This window comes from Cnephaeus nilssonii, assembly GCF_951640355.1.
Source record: "Cnephaeus nilssonii genome assembly, chromosome: 7".
Taxonomy (NCBI): domain Eukaryota; kingdom Metazoa; phylum Chordata; class Mammalia; order Chiroptera; family Vespertilionidae; genus Cnephaeus; species Cnephaeus nilssonii.
The window spans coordinates 67,545,321-67,568,616 of NC_137078.1; the positions used below are offsets into that span (position 1 = coordinate 67,545,321).

Below are 23,296 nucleotides of genomic sequence, written 5' to 3' on the forward strand. Positions count from 1 at the left end.
CTTATTGACTATGGATCAAGCAAACATTTAAAGAGATGTATCATTCTTGTCAGTGTCAGAAAATACATTCCCAGGACATAGAGAGGTGATTCACCCCTTATTCCTCATCCACATTCCCATTTGCCCACATGCAAATACAGAAAAAGATGGACAGCAGCAATATTTGTTGCATACCTACAAGGTATCTAGGACTGAGGTATTTTTTATATGGATGTCTTTAAGCCGTCAATAATCACATCAAATATACTGAAACTCAGAAAAACTTAAAAATTTGCCAAAGATACAAACTAAGAGGCAGAGCTGGAACTTAAATCCAGATCTAACTTGATCTACATTATACTGCCTCCTAGAATGCAAATAAACTGGACTATAAAATCAAAACCTCCATCTCAGGCCATTATATCATTCTCCTATATCCGTGGTCGGCAAACTGCGGCTTGTGTGCCACATGCGGCTCTTTGGCCCCTTGAGTGTGGCTCTTCCACAAAATACCATGGCCTGGGCGAGTCTATTTTGAAGAAGTGGCGTTAGAAGAAGTTTAAGTTTAAAAAATTTGGCTCTCAAAAGAAATTTCAATCATTGTACTGTTGATATTTGGCTCTGTTGACTAATGAGTTTGCCGAACACTGTCTTATATGAAAACTAGACCCAAATTCTTTCAAGCTGATATCTAGTTAGTTTTTTTATGAAGGTATTCTAGAAGAGTATAGTCCAGAATTTCCACAGTTTCACTTATCCTTGGGTAATAGCAGTACAAGAATGCAGAATGGAAAATCCCAGAAAAAAACAATTCATGAGTTTTAAATTGCATACCATTTTGAGTAGCGAGTTGAAATCTTGTGCCATCTACTCCATTCCATTCAGAACGTGAGTCACCCCTTTGTCCAGTGCATCTAAACTGTCTATGCTACTAGCCCGCTAGTAGCTTACTTAGCTGTCTAGGTTATCAGATGGCAGGGCAGTATCCCAGAGCTTGTGTTTAAGTAATCCTGTGATGCTGGCAATGTGGATACACCATAGAGAAGCAGTAAAGTGCTTCCTTTAAGTGAAAAGGTATAACTCTCGACTTAATAAGGAAAGAAGAAAAATCATATGCTGAGGTTGCTAAGATCTATAGTAAGAACCATCTTTCTAACTGTGAAATTGTGAATAAGAATAAAGAGATTCATGCTAGTTTTGTTCTTGCACCTTAAACTGATGAAAGGTAACCTGCAAGTTTGAGAAGCTCTAAAAACTTAACACAGAATTAATCCAACAAAACCACACGCAGGTATATAATGGTAAGCTTACTAAACACAAAGTTGAAGGCCAAATCTTAAATGCAGCAGAGGGTGGGAAAACCCCACATTATTTCAAAGGAATAACAGCTGAGTTTTCAACAGAGACAGAAGAAGCCAGAAGATAATGAAATGGCTTCTTTAACATGCCAAAGAAAACTACTAACCTAGAATTTTATATCCAATTAAACCATATTACATAAAATAAAAACCAAGATGCTTTCAAACAAACAAAAACTGAACTCACAGCCAGGAAAATTACATAAACATAAGTGTCATAGGGAATTCTTCAAGCAAAAGGGAAATGATTCTAGAATCTAGATGGGAACATGAAATTACTGACAAGAATGAAGAATAATAGAAAGGGTAAATATGAGCTTAAATGAGTAAACAAAATTTGTCTCTTTCATATATGTAGAATTTAAAAGGCATGATAATAGATATACAAAAAGGAGGTGGATTAAAAAGAGTTAATGTTTTTAGGCCCTACTATGATTGGGGAAGTCAACAAAGAAATAATTTGTCAGTATGCATGTTGAAATCTTTAGGGCAACCAATGACAGAATAGTAAAAAAATAAATAACAAGTTAGTTAAAAAGAAAATGAATGGCAAAAAACACTTATTAATCCAAATGAAAGCCCCATCGATTGACATAAAAATTCTGGATTTTCATTCTTGAAAAAAGATTTCATGTGCTTTTATAAGATATGTACTTTAATGATAAAAAGCAAAGGATGGAAAAATATAGACCTTGCATATATTAGCAAAAAATTAATGTTGCTATAACTATACTAACATCAGATAAAACACACTGAAACAGAATAATTCTAGAGATAAAGAGGGACATTGCACAATAAAAGGTTCTCATCACAGACTAAAATCTATATCCAACCAATGACTGCTTCAAAATATATAAAATGTCACATAATACAGTTATGTCTCCAGGACTGAGTTTAGTGCCCTCCATGACACTCATGATAATTGTTTTTAAAACTAATAAATGAAAAAGGAATCAAACACAAAAAGAAAATATAGTAATTATTTGCATACTGTCACTCATGTATACATTTTTGCCTTATCTCAAAAAATATTCTCATATTGATGTTCCCTAATATTAAACTTGATAGATCTGCTCTGCTCTTTTCCTCTTTTAAACATTTAATTAGCATAAAAATTAGATGGGTGGCTTCTTCAAAATGTTTTTTCTTACCCTCTCCTTCATTCTACCATTTAGAATCAAATCTATTGGTAGGACATGGAATTGTTTTGTACTGGCCCAAAAAAGAAGAGTTCCCGTATTCTGAAGGATGTGAAAAAATTATCATAAAGTCACTATTTATTGACTATGAGATAATAATCCCTAATTTTTGTTTATGGTGCAGATGATCTGTGTCAAACATTTTGCATTACTCAGGTCGGGCAGGAAATTAGATACGAAGATTGTATATTTTCCTTCCCAATGATTAAATATTGCAAACTTTAGCATTCTGTTGTGGTTTATATGCCCAGTTATAAAAAGCCTTCAAGGGAATATTTTAGAAACTAACATAAAAATGTCTTTGATGAGCCTGATGTGATTTCAAGACATTTTTTACCCGGTCATGGATCTCATCGCAGTTTGAAGGTGAACACCAATCAGAATGGAATCTGTAGGCATAAAAAACAAAGGTGACTTGTAGTCAGAGGGTGAGAAAAAGAAATCTTTCCAAATGCCAGACAGAGGAAGTCGTATTTTTCTTATCCCTATGTGATAACATATAAAGATTAAGTAACATTTTTCTTCTTCCAACCAAGGATAAGAGGCAGATATAAACTCAGGTTAATTCTCAGCTATAGTATTAAGCACTCACAATATGTTCAACACACTTAATAATAAAGTTTGACATGCTTTTGTAGTAACATACCCATATATCTGACCATTCTAACAATTTCCATACTTAATTCTTTAAAGCTTTGTCTCTAAATAAAGAATATAAATTTTCATGTTAGAACAATAATTCAATGTAGAGTGCATTTAAAATTGGTTCTCATTTTCTAGTAATTGAATCATACTCAAACTATGTGGAAGAAATTCCTTTCTGCATACAGAATAAAACATTTTATGAAATGAAACAAAATATCTACAATAGATTAAAATGTTGTTTATAATCTAATCATGTTCTTACTCCTTCAGAACACAGGGGAACATTTCAAATATTGAATCATCATGTTATACATCTGAAAGCAATATAATGTTGTGTGTCAGTTATACCTCAATAAACAAATAAATAAAAAATACAGGGGAACATAAAAATTGAATGATCCCATCCCAGTACAGATGGTATCATTTGTCTAGTCTCCACTATGATGTAAGCATATTTTTGAAAAAGCAAATATTGAAAAATAAGTTAGAAAAATGTCTTTTATTAGAGTCTGAATGTTGGAATTAAAAATGTTGAAGAAGAAATAAAGCAACCATTTCTCTTTCTTATATCCCTGACCAAACTTAAAACTGGCATTAGTATAATTAAGCTGTATAAGTAACAATGAAAATTTCTAGATCTGATTATAGTGCATGTGCATAAAATGCCATTGATAATTCCTTTATAAAGGAACTAGGGGCCCCTTTAGCAGGAAAAATCCTGCAAGACTTCCTGCGGGCTTCCCTCCTGCCACTGGCACCTCTCCCACCCCCCCACCTCTCCGGCTGTGGCGGGCCCCGCCCACCCCGCCACACCCACCTCCGCTGCTTTATGGTCCCACGTGCTGCTGCTGCCACTGAGTGCCTTGACCCCGTGGCCACCACCGCCACCACCTCCGTGGCCGCGCGCACTGCTGCCGTCACTGCCTCTGTGGCATGCCCCGCCCCCCGCTCCCCTGACCCGCTGCGCCTGCCACCGCCACGCGCCGCTGCCCACCTCTGTGGCCGCCTGCACTTTCCCTCCAGCAGCAGCCTTGCTTTCTACTTTCCCTCCCTCTTCCTTTTATGGTGTCTTCAGTCTTCACTCCTCCCTCCCTCAGTGTATGCAAATTAGCCGCCATCCTGGTTGGGTTAATTTGCATACTCGCCCTGATTGGCTGGTGGGCGTGGCTTAGGCATAGCGAAGGTGCGGTCAATTTGCATGTTACCCTTTTATTAGGTAGGATGAGTACTAAAATGTTAATGGGTTGCTTGAAACTTTGCCTTTTTATCTCCCAGTTTGTTCTTAAAGTTACAATTTTATATGTTTACTCAGAGTATAAAATATTAAGCAAGATAAATGATTTACATAACCTCTTGTAAAGAATGTAAACAACAATGGATGATCAACTATATCTAAATTTTAATCTCCTGCACTTTAAATGGAAGTATTACTGCATCCCTGCAAATATCCTGGCAGACCTTACTTGCTACATATGTTTGCATCCTGAAAATCTGAGATCCATATGTAGCTCCAACAGGACCCCACGGTACCTTTAAAGATACCATGAGAGGATCCACTAGGCTGTGCTGTGGTATAAGAAATGATTGTCTAACAATATTTTACTCCACTTACAAAAATCAAAACCGTAAGCATGATTTAAAAGAAAATCAGTTCCTTTTAAATTAGATTTATTAGTATTTCGCAGTCTGGTTTTAGTAATAATTCTACATCCTAATACAAAAGCTGCCATAATATTAACATTTACACTTTGAGGGAAAACTGCTTCTGAACTGTAACACATCAAATTAAAACCATTTTATGGTGTGAAACTTTATTGGAGGTGTTTTTTAAAATGCGTCTAAAGCAAAAAAAAACTTTCACAATAAATAAAAAATTAATTTGCTTAGAGTCACTGATAACAGTTTTAAACGTCTGTTTATTCATATACATGATTAAGGAGTCAGCATTTTACAGCAATTTTAGAGAAAACTTAATTAATTTTAATGGCTATTTACCCAGACAAATTCCTATAGCTATATGTTTTGTCATACTCCCCATTTTTTTCTGGGATATATATAACCTACATTTATAGCAGTTTAAATTCCAATGGATTGTATAAACATCCATAAATATACTGCTGAGTGACCTGAAAAGCCAGATCAGAAATGTTTCATATTTAAAGATGTGGTACTGAGTGCACTAAAGAATAAAATGATTTTGTTCCTAGTAATATGCCATAGTTATTTTATTCTCCTTTATAGACTAAATTTATATATTTTTTAGAAAATACACTCAAAGCACAGGTGTATTACCTCAGTGAAAGTCCACCCCCGCCCCAAATTTTATTGTTTTAGATAAATTCAAAACTAACCTCAACCTTCCTCAAGTCATAGTTAAGTAATGTTTAATATTAGAATCATCATTTCCTTCTAGAACTTATCCACATCTATCCAGCATTTCAGAAGCAGTGATATATGAACAAGCAAAGATGCTGCATGCTGACCCGAAAGACACCCCTGGAACAAGTGCTGAAAGTGCTTTGTTTAAGGCTAGTGGGGGGTGGTTTGATGAATTTAACAAAAGAGGTATTTATTTATAGTTCAAACATTGTGTTAGGAATGTATTGTGTCTAAGAAAAGTTGAAAGAGGGAATCATTTGTGGGTCTGGAACGGATTAACTCAATTTACCATTATTTCTAATGGGAAAACTGATTTGATTTTTGAGCAAATAGCTTCTCGAACAGCCTTCTGGAACTAATTAAGTTTGAGAACTGAAGTTCCACTATACTAAGGGGTGGGTGGGTTGTTGTTTTTTAATTTGTGACAGCTATTGTTTCCTATGTTACTATTTGTGAGAGAGGCAAACAATTCCCAACTTGGATTCAACAACAATAATAAAAAAAAAACAGATGAAGAGAAATTATTTCTTTCACATTCAAATTATAACTAGCAGCTAATTTTGGTTGTAAAGGTGTTTTTTTAGAGGAAGAGCTAGAATTTTCACAAGATTAAGATTCTCTTGGGGAGTTGGAGGGAGTTTATTTGAGGAAACTAGTTACCATATACCAGCAATATATACATCATTATTATCACCAAAAGAAAAATATAATCTATGCTATTTTTATACATATTTAGATACATATGAATCTACTAAAAGCAAATTATCACTAACTCTATTTTTCACTTTTATGAACTACTAGTAGCCCTGCGCATGAATCCGTGCGCCAGTAGGTCGCTGCCGCCCTCCTGTAGCTCTCCACCTGCTGCCCCACCCTCCTGTAGCTCCCCCCCCCGCCTCCCCCCTCAGAGCTTGCTGCCCTGCCCCCTCCTGTAGCTCTCCACCTCCTGCTTGCTTGCTGCCCTGCCCCATCCTATAGCTTTCTGCCACCCGCTTGTAGTTTGCTGCCCCACCCTCCTGCGGATCCGTGATCCAATCATTACAGGGTTGGTCGTTACGCCTCAGGGCGTAATGGATAATTAGCATATTCCTCTCTTATTATATAGGATAGTATTTAATTAGGATTAAAGTCATCCTAATGACTAAACTCACTAATAATAAACTCACTGCAAGAGCACTGGGTTGGGGAGGAGTATCTAACACTATTATAATATACAATATGTTCTAAACAAAAACAATTCAAGGCTCTGAAAATCAAATTATACTTTTACAAATAATCACTTCACATACATTATTGCTACCTTCTCTTCTAGTGATGATTATTCAAAAAAGTAGTTCAGAAATAGAGACTAAGCATTACCTTTCCCTGAGAGAAGCTCGATTTAACACAGGGCTTGGAGGATGCTTCAGCATTGTTGAGGGTGCTGAATGTACAAGTAAGGTCCTTGCTGAATGCCGAGGCTTGCTACATGACCTTGGGCTCAAATACTCATCACACCTTTCCAAAGACTCATCGTAGTCTATGCCATGGGGTGTCCTGATCACCTGCTTAAAAAAGTATATATGTATACACAGAATATATATAGTAACATGATACACACACACACACACACACACACACATATCCTTTGTAAAAGTTAAAATGCCACTGCTATATTTAAAGGTAAATTTCAGAATATAGCAATCATTCTTATTGTAAGAACCAACATTAAATGCGTCTGGATTGTTCATTCCACATGTCTAAAATTTATAAAATCTTATCACTATAATGGCTTTTGAGGAAGGGTGAGGTACAGGTAGGGATATATATATAAATATATCATATATATATATATATATATATATATATATAGAGAGAGAGAGAGAGAGAGAGAGAGAGAGAGAGAGAGAGAGAGAGGCAGGCCTGGGGCATGAAAATTCATGTACTGGAAGGGGTGGCCCTTAGCCCAGCCTGCCCCCTCTCACAATCCGGGAGCCCTCAGGGACGGAAGGCAACCCAGCAATCAGGGGAAGATGGCACCCCCATCACACTTCTGTTGCTGCCACTGCTGTCAGCACAAGCCTCAGCCGGCCCTGGTTACCTGAGCCTCAAGTGGCCCTGGGCAGATGGGCAGCCACCATCTGAGGCTTTCCTGCACCTCGGGCCAGCCCTGGGCAGCTGGACAGCCGACATCCAAGGTTTGCCTGTGCCTCAGGCTGGCCCTGGGCAGTTGGGGGTTTGAGGGTGGGTCTGGCCGTACCATGTGCCTTCCGTCCCCCTGGCTGGGCTGAAAGGACTGTGGAACTCCGGCAGGGCTAAGGGGTCTGGGCGCCACCATTTTTGTGATGGTGTGATGGTCAATTTGCATATCCCCCTTTATATATATATATATATATATATATATATATATATATATATATATATGTAACAAAAGACAAATACACATAAATAGTAGCCTAGTTTAAGCTATGAGGCCAAACAGAACAGAATTCTAACCCTAATACTCATTCATTGCTTCATTTGTTCTGGGAGACACAAATGAATGAACCAGGATAGACAAATTCATAAATTCTTGCCCAAGTAGTAAAATTTACATTCGAATAGAGAAATAGATTTAAAAACACACACATGAAAACAAATAGATAAACATATACAGTATGTCAAAGGATGACAAATACCATGGGAAGAAAATAAAGCAGGAAAGGAGATAAGAACTCCTGATTGTTGCTATGGGAGGGATAGGTAGGGAAGGAGCTGTTAGTTTCAAGTAGGAGAGTAAATGGGGACTGCATACAGAAGAGAATGTCTTAGTAAAGACCTAACGAGTAAAGGCCTGAAGACATTAGTGAAGACCACAAGATGTCCTTGGGACGTCTGTGGGAAGAACACTCAAGAAAGAGAGAAAAATAAGTGCAAAGATCCTGAGGGTTGGTAGGTGGGGGCATGCCTGATATAGTAGAAATAGCAAGAAAGATGGCAGGGCTGGACAAAGCAGTATGAGATGAGTTCAGAAATATAGATTTTAAGGATTTAGGCTTCTATTCTGAGCAGGAAAAATGCCCTTTTTTTTCTTTTTTTAAATTTAATAAGATCCCCTTGGCCACTATGTTAAAAACAGTAAATAGAGGGGCCAAAGTCAATGACAGGGAATTCAGCTAGAAAACTATCACAACAAAATAAAGGAAAGGATGCTGACTTGGCCCAGAGTGATAGCAATGGAGGTGGAAAGTGATCAGATGCAGAGAGCATTTTGAAGAGAAAGCCAACATGATTTGCTAATGGACTGGATGTCAAAGATAGCACCAAAGGTTTTGGCCTATTCAACTAGAAGAGTTGAGTTTGTATGAATTAGTTATAACATTCCAACTGGAAGGGTAGAAGAGTGAGATATTAAGAGACTGGTTTTGGACATGTTTACTGTCACATTATCTATTAATCTATTAACCAGCTAACATATTAGAGTGACGTTCAGCAGAAGAGTCCAGGATAAAGTTATAAATAGTATTTAAAGATATGACAGTAGGTGATATCACCAAGGAAGTGAGAGTAAATCGAAGAAAACATCTGAAGACCGAGCTTTGGGAATACTCCATTACTGAGAGGCTGGGAAGATGAAAAGGAAATGGACAAAAGAGTGACCAGAAAAGAAGGGGAGAAAATAGGAGAATGTGTTGTTGTGGAAGTCAATTAAAGAATGTATTTCAAGGAAGGGAAGTAACTGGGTCAAATATTACTGATATGCCAAGTTAGAAAAGACTGGGAATGAACCTTCGGATTTAGCAACAGGAAGGTCATCATTGATATTAATAAGCATAGCTTTGAAGAAGTGATGTAAGTGATAATCTGGAGTTGAGTTCAAAAGTGAATGAGAGGAGGAATTACATTTATTAACACAGTTAACTTCTAGTCACTGCACTAAGTGTTGGGACTACAACAGCAGCTTATATTCTAGCAGTATTATTTACTAAATATTTGACCTTTAAAAAGGCCAGTTTGACCTTTAAGAAAGCTACCTAATCTTTCACAGATGCATTTCCTCATTTGTAAAATAGGGTTAATAATAGCTAATTTATTGATTTTTCCATAGTTTGTTTAGTAAAGTATCTTGCAGTATGCCATTCATGATATGACAATTATTGTTAGTGCATTTTTTGACTAAGATAATCTCCGACTTATGCTTTACCTGAAAGCAAGGCTAATTATCATCATTCTGTAATTTATACCACATACCTTATAATCCTTGGGTCGGTAGCCGCTATGATGAAAATGATCTGAAAAAAGATGTACAAATGAAACTATAAATATTTCATATCAAAAATAAGAAAAGTTGGTGTCATCTTGGCTTTCTGCTACTATCTATCCCTCTGTTTCTATGATTAGGAGGCATAAAGGCATTGTATGATAGAAAGAATGGCCTTATAAACAAGACATCAGAGAGCTGGCTCTCGCACATGTTCACGTGGGATCTTTCTCTCCATTTCTTCCTCCATGCACACAGGAAGAGTGGTCATGTGAGCACACAGTGAGATGGCAGCTTCCCACAAGCCTAGAGAAGAGATCTCAGAATGAAACCTATCTTGCCAGCTCTTTGAACTTAAGACTTTCCAGCCTCCAGAACTGTGATAAAATAAATGTCTGTTGCTTAAGCCCCTGTCCATGGTATTTTGTTAGGGCAGTTTCAGCAGACTAATACAGTACAGAAGACTATTATTTCTACTCTACATTTCATGAGGCTGACTGCCTGTGTAGCTAAAAGTAATAGAACTGAGGTCTTGGATTAGTCCAGTTTCTACTTCCACAAATATAAGAATAATAGATTTCTTTATTATAAAACAAGAGCACACAGAATAAAAGTGACTTTGTCTCAAAAATGACACCAGATTGTGGATTCGTTAACCAAATGGATGTAATATATAATCAATTTAATCAAATATCAAGTAGTGACTAACAGTGCGGGATAAAATAAACATGTGGCAGTCATCAAAACATTTCCTTAGCAACTATCTAAAATAGAAATGAAAACCCACTTTGTATAAAGTCATTGTTCACACTGGGAGCAGTCTGATAAGTGAGAGCCTCTGCATCCATCCTCTCTCCATACTTGACCTTCACCCAACAGGTGTAGATGTGACCCAGTCCTAAAGGACCAATCCTGGCTTTAAGCAGGAAGGACTTAGAGCTTTAATGTAAAACTGAGAAACTCTGTAACAGTTCATTGTTCCTATCAAAATTATCAATGTTAAATACAAAAAAAAGTCTCAGGAACTGATCTATGTGAAAGAAAACTAAAGAGACATGGCACCTGAGGACTATAGAGGATGTGGCATTTCTATTGCTATAAGGATATTATTGAGACAAATAGCAAAATCTGATTTAGGTTCATAGGTTAGTTGTTGTTCTTATATCACTGTTAATTTCCTTCTCTGAGAATTGCACCACAGAACTTAATATCTGTTTTGGTCTCCTCAGGCTGCCATAAGAAAACAGCATAGACTGGGTGGCTCACACAACAGACATTTCTTTCTCATAGTTCTGGAGGCTGCAGGTCTGAGATCCAGGTGTCAGCACAGTCAGGTTCTGGTAAGTGTTCTTGTTTTGGCTCGAAGATGGCTGCCTTATAGCTAGCTGTGTCTTCACATGGCAGAGACGAAGAGCAAGATCTTTGGTGTCTCTTTTATAGGGCACTAATGCTAACAAGAGGGCCCCACCCTTATAACCTCATCTAAACTTCATTACCTCCCAAAGGCTCTGTGTCCAAATACCATGACAATGGTGTTAGAGCTTCAACATATAAATTTTGAAGGGACACAATTCATTCCATAGTGATGTCCTTGTCAAAATTTTATACACGGGCGTGCGTGCGTGTGCATGCATGTGCGCACCAGCGCGCACACACACGAAGACAGGAGGAAAAAGAGATAAAAGAGGGAAAGATAAAAGCAAATATTAATGTGTGTGGATTCTGAAAGGTATATTAGAAGTCTTTGTACTCCTTCAACTTTTCTTTAAGTCTGAAATTTGGCAAATATGTAACTGTCAAAAAAATCAGACACTTAAGTGCTTTCCAAAAACATCTTCCAAATAAACATCTATATTGAAATTATTTTTTTTATTTTCTTGTTCTTAAAGCTTGTTTTTCCATACCCATAAATTTCTTCTAAGAGGAGAAACAGATTATAATATCTGTTCCCAATCTCATATAATCTGACATTATAGGTATAAAAGACTTATTACCACATATATCTCCCTGTTAGTGCTAAAAAATAAAGCAAAATAAATGAACACAAACTGAATGTTCTCAGAGAAGAATGTTTCATTTTCCCACTTAATAAAAAGAGATTATACACTACAGTTTAGAAAGAGCTAGAGCTCACTACATGTCATGATTATATTTTGTTCACTCTCTCATTTTTCTTTCTCTATGCCTTTGTTGGTATGTAATAAATTAACTTAAGGGCTGCTGGTGAATGCTTGTTGAGCTGACTAGACAATGTCTATAGATATTAACACTTAAATATCCCTAATTATTCAATACCATTTAACCTTCATAAAAATCATCTTCATACTGAACTTAATACTTATCTAACCATTCAGACTAGGACTAAAGTTATATATTCTTATAGACTAAGCCTAAAGAATGTTATCTTTTCAGAAACATAAATAATAAGTATTATTTATATATTATAATGAGAGCTGATATTTATAAGTCCAGTGTGCTAGGGCAGTTTACATGGCAACATTTACCATGTTATATTTATTCTTTAATAACTAAACTGATTATCAAAGTAGTTAAGAATTTATTAAAGAACTTCCACTTTGTAAATAAGTGGTAGAACAAATATTCAAATATATGTGTAAATGTCTGTCTAAAACCTATAACTAACTCTTTTTACTACGGTATTCCCCAAGGTTAGTAATATATGTTAAGGTGAGAAAAGAGTTCCATAGTCAAATAAATTTAGAAATTGTTAAACAGAACAAAACAAAATCAAGTTATTGTTTTTTACTAGAAGAATCAGTCTTTAATATGTTAATACATATTTTTTCTCAAAGAGGGAGATGGTTTATAGCAAGACAGAAATTCTATTAATTTTAGAGTGTACCTATATGGGTGTCCCACAAGTTATAAAAAATAGCACTATGCCATATCATCCAACAATACAGCAAAGATTGTTTTTTTGTTAACTAATGTCAAGTGAAAGACTTGACTGTAGCCAAGGCAATAAAGCAATGAAGACAGAGAACCAGTAGCTTACCATTGTGCATCCTGGACCATCCATCCCTTTCACAGTCTCTGCTAGAAGACCCAAATAAAGTATCAGCCCTGGGACTTGGGGGATCGACCTAGAAGAAGGAATTCAATGTAAAAAAAAAAACACCAAAAAACAAAACTACATCAGCTTAAATCTTCTTTCAGTCTTATGACACCAGAAAATCAACTAAAGTACATAGACCACATATCTTCAGGTTAATGTGGCAGTGACTGTATGGTTCAGCATGTTTCAAAGTCAGAGCATAGTTGAGTATTTTGTTGTTCATTTGTAAACAAAACTGATATTAAATTCCAGAAATTTTTAATTATATATTTGAGCCTATTTAGAAATGAAGATATACATTTGAAATATATTCATTACTCCATTGCCTAGTTGGCTTTCCATTACCAAGTTTAAAAAACAGGAATCTACTTTGCCACATTTATAAAACAAGTTTAGTCATTTGCTACTTATCTCCTTAGCATATAGATTTTGAATTCAGTGTCTTTACTTGGCTGTGTTCAGAGCCCAGCATGCTGAGTGCTTTATAGCTTACAGATAGTAACAGTCAATCACATTTTCTAACCAAAAATAAAAAAAGTCAGTGATATAAATCTGTAAAAAAAGACAGCTCTACTCAAGAATATTAAAAACTTTGAATTAAAGTTTTCAAAGAACAATACCAAGAGTGTGAGAAGGCAACCCATAGGCGAAAATACTTGCAAATTATCTGATATATTAATATGTAGGTATTAATATGCAGAATATATAAACTTCTACAACTTAATTTAAAAACTCAGTTAAAAGTGGGCAAAGGACTTAGACATTTCTCAAAAAAATATAAAAATGAACAATAAGCATATGAAAAAAATGTTCAACAGCACTAATCGTTAGGGGAATGCAAATTCAAACCACAATGAGATAATACTTCATACTCATTAGGATTACTATTAGAAAAAAAACAAACATATACACATACACAAATAAAGCAAAAAAACAACAACACAGAAAATAGTAAGTGTTTATGATAATGAGGGGAAATTAAAACCCATTTGCATTTTCGGTGAGAATATAAATTGGTGCAGCTACTATAGAAAATAGTATGGAGGTACTTCAAAAATTTCAAAATAAAACTGTGATATGATCCCGCAATTCCACTTCTGAGTATCTACCCAAACGATATGAAAGCATGGAATTGAACAGATACCATGACACTATGTTCACAGCAGTATTATTCACAACAGCCACTTATATGAGACACCCAAAGTAGTAAAATTCATAAAAGACTGCAAGCAGAAATGGTAACTGCCAGAGGCTAAATGGAAAGGGGAGTGAGGAGTCATTGTCTAATGGGTACAGAGTTTCAATTTAGCAAGATGAAAAAAATTCTGGAGACAGATGGTGGTGGTAATTATCTAATAATATAAATGTAGTTAATGCCACTACACTGTACACTTAAAAATGGTTAAAATATCCCTGCCAGCGTGGCTCAGTGGTTGAAAGTTGACCTATGAACCGGGAGGTCACGGTTCTATTCCAAGTCAGGGAATATGCTTGGGTTGTGGGCTTGATCCCCAGTGTGGGGTGTGCAGGAGGCAGCCAATCAATGAATCTCTCTCTCATAATTGATGTTTCTATCTCTCTCTTCTTCTCCCTTCCTCTCTGAAATCAATAAAAATGTATTTTTAAATGGTTAAAATAGTACATTATTTATTGTTTATATTTTAGCACAATTTTTAAAACTTAAATGAGGATCAAAAGACAAGCCACAGAATAAGAAAAAAAATTACAAATCATATCTGATAAGGTTCTAGAATCCTAAATATATAAAGGAAACTTACAACTGAACAACAAAAAGACAAACAACCTACTTGAAAATGGGCAAAAACCTGAATAGAAAGTTCTCCAAAGAAAATACACAATTGGCTAACAAGCACATGAAAAGATGCTTAACATCATTAGTCTTCAGGACAATGCAAATCTAAACCATAATGACATACCAAACCCCTAGGATAGTTCTAATAAAAAGAAAGCAAAATGGAAAATAACAAGTGTTGTTAAGAATGTGTCTAAATTGGAACTCTCATACATTGCTGGTGAGAATGTAAAACCACTGTAGAAAACAGTTGGACAATTCTTCAACAAGTTAAACATAGAATTACCTAATGGCCCAGCAATTTCACTCCTGGGTATTAAAGCAATTAGGAATTAAAACAGGCATTCAAACAAAAGCATCTGTACAAATGTTCATAAAATCACTGTTCACACAACCAAAAGGCAAAAAAAACCAACAACACCCAAAGGCCAATCAACAGATGATAAACAAAATTTGTTATGTATTCATACAATGGGTTATTATTCAGCCATAAAAAGAATCAAGTACTGATACATGCTAAAACATGGATAAAAACTCAGTAACATTGTTCTAAATTAAAAAGCCAGACACAAAATGCCAATATTGTATGATTTTACTTATATGAAATGGCAGGATAGGAAAAGCCAGATAGGTAAAAGACAGATTAGTTGTGGCAAGGGACTGGAGAAAGGGAGGAGTGGGAAGTGAATGTTTAATGAGTACAGGGTTTTAGTTTAGGATAATGAAGTTCTGGAACTAGACAGTTGTGTCAGCTGCAGAACAATATGAATTTATTTAATGCCACTAAATTATATGCTTTAAAATGACTGAAATGGTAAATCTGCATATGTTTTGCCACAATAGAAAAACAAATTTACTCTGCATAAATAAAATCCTATCTTGATAAATGAAAAATAAAAAAAAAATGCTGTTTAACTCTTTTAAAATGGTGTGCCAGTCTATTTAGGGGCATACTAATGATTTCTTGAAACTGCTCCATATTCTTTAGGCTATATTTCATACAATGTATGTAAAATTAGAATGTCTTTCCTAGAAGTGTTAACATTTTGCATAAGCATGTAACAAATTAAAATTTGGTTTGGTTATCAATTTGTTAAGTGCTTTTAAAATCATTAATGACTATGGGGGCGGGGGGGAGAGACATGTCTCTATTTATAAATACAACTGGAAGAATCCAATTTCCTATACAATAAGGCAAGCAATTTTCTAACTATATGCATTTCTTTCTCTTCATTAGAAAGCTGAGGAAAATCACTTTAATAAAAATGTCAAGGTTTATACAAGCCATATTAGAATTATTCTATCTTGAACACTGATGTGAAAAGCAACAATATAATAAACATTTTAAGAACAGTTATTTCCCTAAACAACTTTTATGTGGCTAACCCCCAAAATATTCCTGGTTGTCTTTGTGCATAGCCACCTAGTATATCCTTTCTTTTCAATTTAATTTACAATTGAGGGCAGATATAAAATTAAAAGAATGCTAACTACCATCAAACAAGCAAGTAAACATTATCTGGATATTGTTGATACACACCACCACAAAAAAAAATCTTATCAGAACTTATAAATTCTACAGAAATAAGACTAATGTAATCACAGTAATATAAACTTAAACCATATGAAAAGCAGGTTTCTGTATAGAAAGATTAGAACTATGCTACCCTTAAGTTAATGCTCTTCACTTTCAAAGGCCTTCCCATCGCTGTCAAATAACAATTTGCTTTAAAGATCCATTCATTATATAAGGTTTACCCAGGAAACATGATTTTAAGGAAAACTTACTTTCCATTATTTTTTAAAAAGCTGGGGAAAAATGGGGGGGTGTCTTCCTTTTCATAAAGACAACTAAGACCCCTTTTAAAACTCTGCTCTGCCATTTTAGTACTAACATCAATTACATCTAAGTTCAATCATTACAGTTATTATGCTGTACACAGTATAAGAAGAAAGGAAATCGGTACTTAGAGGATTTAATATGACATTCATAGTGGAGCTTGATCTTTGTCAGGTTTAAAAACTGACAAAAGAATGTTCTTTTATTCCCAGTTAATTTTCCATTTTAGATTGCTAGGCTAACAATTCAGGAAAGAAAATTATTAACATAGGCTAGAAGTTGAAATAAGTCTTAGAATAATATTTTTGTGAAAGAACAGATTAGTTCAGTTTCAAATGGAAATGTTTAAGAGAACACATACATGTCTAATCACAAATGGAGGTTTATCTGTTTCTTTTTTGAATTCATAGGGTCCCAGATTTAAATGGGCCAGCCGCCGCCTGGTGTCTTCAGATAGCTCACACATGCGTCTTTTTGTGTAGGGAGATGGAGAGTGTGATTTTGAAGAAATCGTAGGCTGTTCGTAGTTTTTTGCATTTACACAATATTTACTTCTCTCAGGTGACTTGGATTTTTTCTTTTGAGATCTTGATGTTCTGGTTGGCAGTCTGCCGTGTGGTTTTTCAACTGGAGCCGTATGGTAAATATATTTATCCTAAACATAAAAAATAAAAATGAACTTGGGTAGAAGAAAGATAGATAAATGTAAATAGATATATATTTTTAAAATAAATTTATAGCAGTATAATCTATCAAAGCCAATTAGATCAGTCTTTCCTATTTGTGCATATCCTAAGGGAAGTCAAACCCAAATTCTCCTAGAAAACTCTTTGTCTAGAAGTCAATAAAGTATACTATATGAATCTTCCTTCTAAGTCTAACAAATACTTTATGAAAATGAAAACCCAATATTTAATCATTTGAAAAATCTAGGAAACTAAGTCAGAAAAATTATTTTTCAGAACACTAAAAAAAATTAATGCTAGCATTGATTTATTGTTTATAATTAAGCATTCAAGTAATTAGATATGTAATTTAAGAGGGTTTACATTAATGTTGCAAATACACATGTCTAATTGATTATGACATCTTTATTGAGAAAACTATTAAAATAAGTTTTATTCATAGTGCTATGATTATAAATATATAGAAGTATAAATGTGAAAATCTGAAGAACAGGTTTTCATGAAATGTATTACTTGAATTATATAAGGTGATTAAGGTTTTAAGATCTCCACCAAACTATAAATTTATAATTCAACTAGAGGCCTGGTGCACAACATTCATTCATGGAGTGGGGGAGGGAGGGGGGAGTGGGAAGGGGGCCCAGGATGGGAGGGGGGCCCTCAGCCTGGCCTGTGCCCTTTAGCAGTCAGACATTCTTAGCACAGTGCTGCTGCGCTCACCAGCTGTCAGCCTGGCTTGTGGCTGAGTGGCGCTCTCCCTGTGGGAGCACACTGACCACCAGGGGACAGCTCCTGTGCTAAGTATCTTCCCCCTGGTGGTCAGTGCATATCATAGCGACAGGTCTTTCTGCTGTTCGGTCAATTTGCATATTACCCTTTTATTATGTAGGATTATTATGTAGGATGATGACAGATAACCACCAACTTAATTCTAGTTTCACATTTGTTATAACAGTAAAAATGTATAAAAGATATGTAATAAACTTGAATGATTAGCATTCTATCTTCTAAAAAAATAGTTATCAATCTAAATTTATTTAAAATGTGATTCTAAATTTTTTGCATTATTAAGATAACATTTTATTTAGTCTCTGCCTTATAAATGCATTAAAAGATGGGTTATAAGTAAATAAGACCTCTTCACTCATTTTCTAGAATTATGAGCTTTCCAATATTAGAAAAAATGGGCAGTTGATAATCTTTAATGTCCTCCTAACTACTCACTTTAGAAAACCATCAATCCTACCCCAATTTCTACTTTCTTAATTCCCTTCCCTATTTGCTAAAGGTATCTATTCTAAGAAAATAAAAATGTGAAATAAAAGGGAGAAAAATAAAATATTTTTTAAAAGTAGATAAACAGGAAAAAAAATATTTTCCAAAAAAAATATTTTCCTAATTGGAAAAATAAGTCCATGAGTTTCATACAAACCAACAGCAACAGATTAATTCTTCATCATCTTTGGCTCTTGGCCCTTCTCCCACCTTGTCAGTGACTTCAACAAGTAATTCAGAATTTTTCTACCTTATCCCATTTCATCTACCTCTATGACATCACACTGACTCACAAAGCCAGGGATGGCAGTACATGAAAGGACCTCCAAGGTTTAACAAAATGTTCAAGCAATGAATTTTTCTAAGACCTTGGACTGAGGCTTTCTGTTTCTCACCTTTAATTATCTTCTAGTACTTTGTCTTAGATTTCATCATTATGTAGATCCATTGCATCCCAAACTCTGAAATCCCTTGCTCACCAAAACTTTTTCCTCAACCTACTTCTTTTATTCTCCCTGAATCTGTTACTGGCTCTCTCAACCCTTCAGTTCCTAGACCTCGTTCCCCCAGACCTTCCTACATTTTTAGTGTCTTTAACCTTCAGACCCAAATGAGCCCATGATCATCCACTTTAGCAAAGCTGTAAAGTTCCTACTTATCCACCTCTGATTATACCAAAGCTAAAGTAATTAACCCCACCTTCTCTTTTCATTTTTTTAATGTTAAGTACTACTAGAAGAAGTTATAAATAGTAATATATCTACTATAGATACCTGCTGTCTGACTCTCCTCACTCCTTAATGCATCCTATTAATGCCAATAAAACTCAAAGCAAGTGCTGTTTATTCTGCTGACATAATTAATGGCTTGCTCCTTTGGCCAACAGCATAAAAGCACATGAGACACAGAGAGAGACTTGAAAAATACTTGCTGTCTTTTACTCCTAAGAACCTTCCTGCCACTATGTGGTAGAGCCAAACTGAGCTGAGTTAGCCTTCAACATGATGAGCGTCTGTGGCCATTGCCCCAGTTGAAATACAGCCAATTGACAGAAATGTAAAGTCCCTTCCTGGACCAAAAAGGCAGCCAAGTGAGAAAGATGTGAATGAAGCCATTCCAGATCATTCAGCCCTAGCCTAGGCAGTCCAGACCAAAAGAATCACCAGCCAATTCACGGAACTGTGAGAAACATTTTGTTTTAAGCCACTAAGTCAGTGTGGCTTTTTACATAGCAAAAGCTACTTGACATAGCAGATTAACAAACATATTAATAAAGCTTCTATTGATATTTAACTAATAATGAATTCTACTTTGCAGTAGGTAAAAAGAATAAGTAGAAAACTAGTTTTATTCCAGAAAAATCACAATAATATTCTTACTTTTTTCCCCCCAGTAAATCTAATTGGTGACAAAACATCCAATTTGAAAATGTGCCAAAAGAAATAAAGATTATAAGCATTGTAAACCTTAATAATCTCAATAATTTTAATGACTTTATGGACACCGCCCCTAACAATAAAAGTGGTTTGTCTTATTCTTATATTTGAATCCAAAAATGATGCTTTAAAGCTGTTAAAATTTTAATTATAACTAATATTCACTTTTTTTAAAAGTTGATTATATTTTCAAATAAGTTCAAATAAAATTGCAATTCTGGCTGTTAACATTCATAATTTTAACGTAAATGTATATACTCTTTGGGCCTACCACACAATGTTTTCCATTTTATATTTCATCTATTATCTTCTGATCTCTCCCAATTATCTTTAAAATAACCTAGTAACAGCCACAAAATTCATTCATTAAATATTATGTGCCAGACAAGTCTCCAATTTAATATTTAAAATAGCCTTATGAAAAACCTGAACCCAGATCTGTCTGACACCAAAGTTTATTCTCTTCCATCTCTGTTTAATAAAGAACAAATGACAAATATTGAAATAGCATGTTAAAACAAGTCTTCCCAAATGTTTATGAGGAAAATGAAGTCCAATGAAGTACTAATGGGGAGACTCTGGAGACAGTTTTACATTTCGAAAGGACTCTTCCACCAAGCTGTACTCTTAGAACATATGTACTTTTCTGAGTATATGCTATACTCCAGACAGAAAAAGACTTCTTTAACCACCCTCTAAATAGGCATATCATCTTAATGTGGAGAGAAAAATGTTGTCTGAGTCCATGTAAGACATTTCTAACAATTTACAACTTGTAATAAGTGTGCAGTGTGTATATCAAAAACAAGTCAAAAACATATCTCTACATTCAGTAAGTATAAACTGCTAGAACTCTAACAGCTGTGTTTCAGCTTGCATTTAAAAAAGACAAATAACTACAGACAAATTCTGATGTATTAAATATCTTGCTAAATAAGATACGATCCCTTTGTTAATTTTATAACTATGTTTTACCTTTCTTAGCTTAAGTCAGAGTTATCATCTCCAGCAAATCTACTCTAAAACTGATAATGCAGTAAATTAAGACTCCACTCTTTCCATTGTAGGCCCCGTCCTGCCCTGCTTGGGCCCTCAGGGCTTATATACCACTGGCTCTTCATCACAGGCTGGTCATTGTTACCTGGTCATAATGCATCCACATAGTAGCGACGCCTAGGCATTAAGAGATAACCTTTGGACAAGGTAGCAAGACGATCCTGGTGATTCAAGGAGTTAGACCAGAATGTAGTATTAGAGCCGGATATCTCAGTTCACTAAAGGCAGTTTTCAAAAATATAGAAGGTGCTTAGGCTGGAGTGTCTAAGGTTCACTTGGTCTGATAGTAACAGTAACCTCGCCAAACTGAGGAATAGTCTCTTAAGGAATTAGAGACATTCAAGAAAACATAACTCACTAAACACCAATATCCCAGCCTGAGACCTCAGTCATATTTGCTAAAAAGATATCCTTGGAACTTTCTGCAGTAACCTATAGCCTCTGTAAGATTTATAGAAGCTTCCAACCTAGTTCTCGGGGGATGTCTTGATCTCAACATCTTTCTGACAGCCTCATATCTTGGCATTAAAGAAAGGCCCATACACTTTTTTAAAAAAAATAACATCCTGGCACCATCAATCATGTGTAGCAGTCCTTTCACTCTCACATTTAGCCAAAGAACATATGTAACATATATGCATAACCCATGGACACAGATGACAATGTGGTGATGGTGAGAGGGAAGGGGTGGCAGGGGCTGGGTGGAGTTGGGTAAAGTGGGGGAGGAGAAATGGAAACATCTATAATAATGTCAACAATAAAAATAAAGTTTAAAAATGTTTAAAAAAAGATGTAACCAAACTGCTAAAACCTATGATAATTATTTTACCTAAACTAAAGATGGACCAAAAAAAGTGAAAACAGCTGCAGTAAATTAATAATACTACTACTTGCCAAATGCCCATAAATATGAACAAATAAATTAAACCATTAAATACTTTAAATGACTAACCTGAGTGCGGCACTTCCTTGAACTTATCAGACATTCAGTAATCACTGAGGTTGTAGAAAATTCCAGCTTTGGAGCAATTCCCTGAGGGGGGAAAGAGGCATTTTTAGACATTTCACTGTTTTGTTGTTGTTAATCCTGACCTGAGGATATTTTTCCATTGATTTTTAGAGAGAGTGGGAGGGAGGGAGGAAGATAGAGAGAAAGAAACATTGATGTCAGAGAGACATATCCATTGGTTGCCTCCTGTACATCCCTTGACCAGGGCCGAGGATCGAGCCTGCAACCTAGGTAAGTGCCCTTGACTAGAATCGAACCTGAGACCCTTCAGACCAGGCTGATACTCTATCCACAGCCAAAATGGCTAGGGGCTTCCTATTGAAAATAAAGACAACATAATGATGCTAAATGTTAGCTGGAAACAGTTTCTCTGTTTGTGATTCACTTACAAATTGATTATATTACTTTTATGAAATAAATGATACACTTTTTTATTTTTAAGTATTTTCCTGTAAAATTTCTTTAAAGATTTTAAAACTAGGATGCAATATTAAAGTCATAGATACATGAAAATACTTAATGGATTTCAGCTCTGCTCTTTTTATTTTTACAACTAAAAACATATCTAACTACATAATCAAGAAATACTTTGGATAGTCTCTTCATGTTAAAAAAAAAAATCATAGCTCCTGGATATGCAGTTGTCAAAAATAAGAAGAGGAATCTGTACCGATTCCTCCAACATTTTTCCCCATAATGTAGCTTACATTCAGATCTATTCACTTTTTTGAGATAAGTGAAGACAAACAGTGAAATTCAAAGGAACAGTCACAAAGCACCTGAGAAAATATTTGGAAGCAAGCAAGTTATGCCTTCACCAAAACATTCAAAGATATTTTCTGTTCTCAGTGCAGCTTCTCTCTAATAAAGACAGAAGGCAGAAATCGACCAAAGGTGCCTGCATTTGTCCTCTACAAACCCAGCCTTTGACCTACAAGTTTAGAGTTTCAAACATCACACATGCTACAGAAAAACAAATCTGACTTGCCTAAAAATTAAGCGAACGATTGTTTTTCTGCAAACATATCTACTAATAACATCCATTATGTTTCTTTGTTATCTATTACTGATAACATATTGCTTAGCACTTTAAAACATCAGTAAGCACTTACTGCCTCACACAGTTTCTATGGGGCAGGAAGCTGTAAGATGCTGAACTGAGTGGTTCTGGCTCAAAATCTCTCATGAGACTGCGATCAAGATGTCACTTGGGCTGCAGTTACCTGAAGGCTTTACTGGGACTGAAGGGTTTGCATTTAGAGGGGCTTATTCACAGCTTTGGCTGAAGGCCTCAGTTCTTCTCTAACGTTTAGCAAGGACTCAGCT

At 35.4% G+C, this 23,296-nt stretch overlaps 1 protein-coding gene across 6 annotated transcripts in view; it reads right to left on the reverse strand.

Moving 5' to 3' along the window:
* Positions 1 to 23,296, reverse strand: part of SPATA6 (spermatogenesis associated 6) — a 66,703-nt gene that overhangs the window by 16,408 nt on the left and 26,999 nt on the right. For 2 of the 6 annotated variants that reach the window (XM_079776477.1, XM_079776474.1), the window contains 6 exons: positions 21,914 to 21,994; positions 16,870 to 17,163; positions 12,796 to 12,883; positions 9,770 to 9,810; positions 6,920 to 7,104; positions 2,826 to 2,925 (listed from right to left, as the gene is read on the reverse strand). In XM_079776477.1, coding sequence (XP_079632603.1) covers positions 2,826 to 2,925; positions 6,920 to 7,104; positions 9,770 to 9,810; positions 12,796 to 12,883; positions 16,870 to 17,163; positions 21,914 to 21,994 — 789 coding nt within the window. Of the gene's footprint in view, positions 1 to 2,825; positions 2,926 to 6,919; positions 7,108 to 9,769; positions 9,811 to 12,795; positions 12,884 to 16,869; positions 17,164 to 21,913; positions 21,995 to 23,296 lie in introns of all 6 variants that reach the window. The other 4 variants (XM_079776476.1, XM_079776475.1, XM_079776479.1 and 1 more) reach the window with 3 other exon arrangements.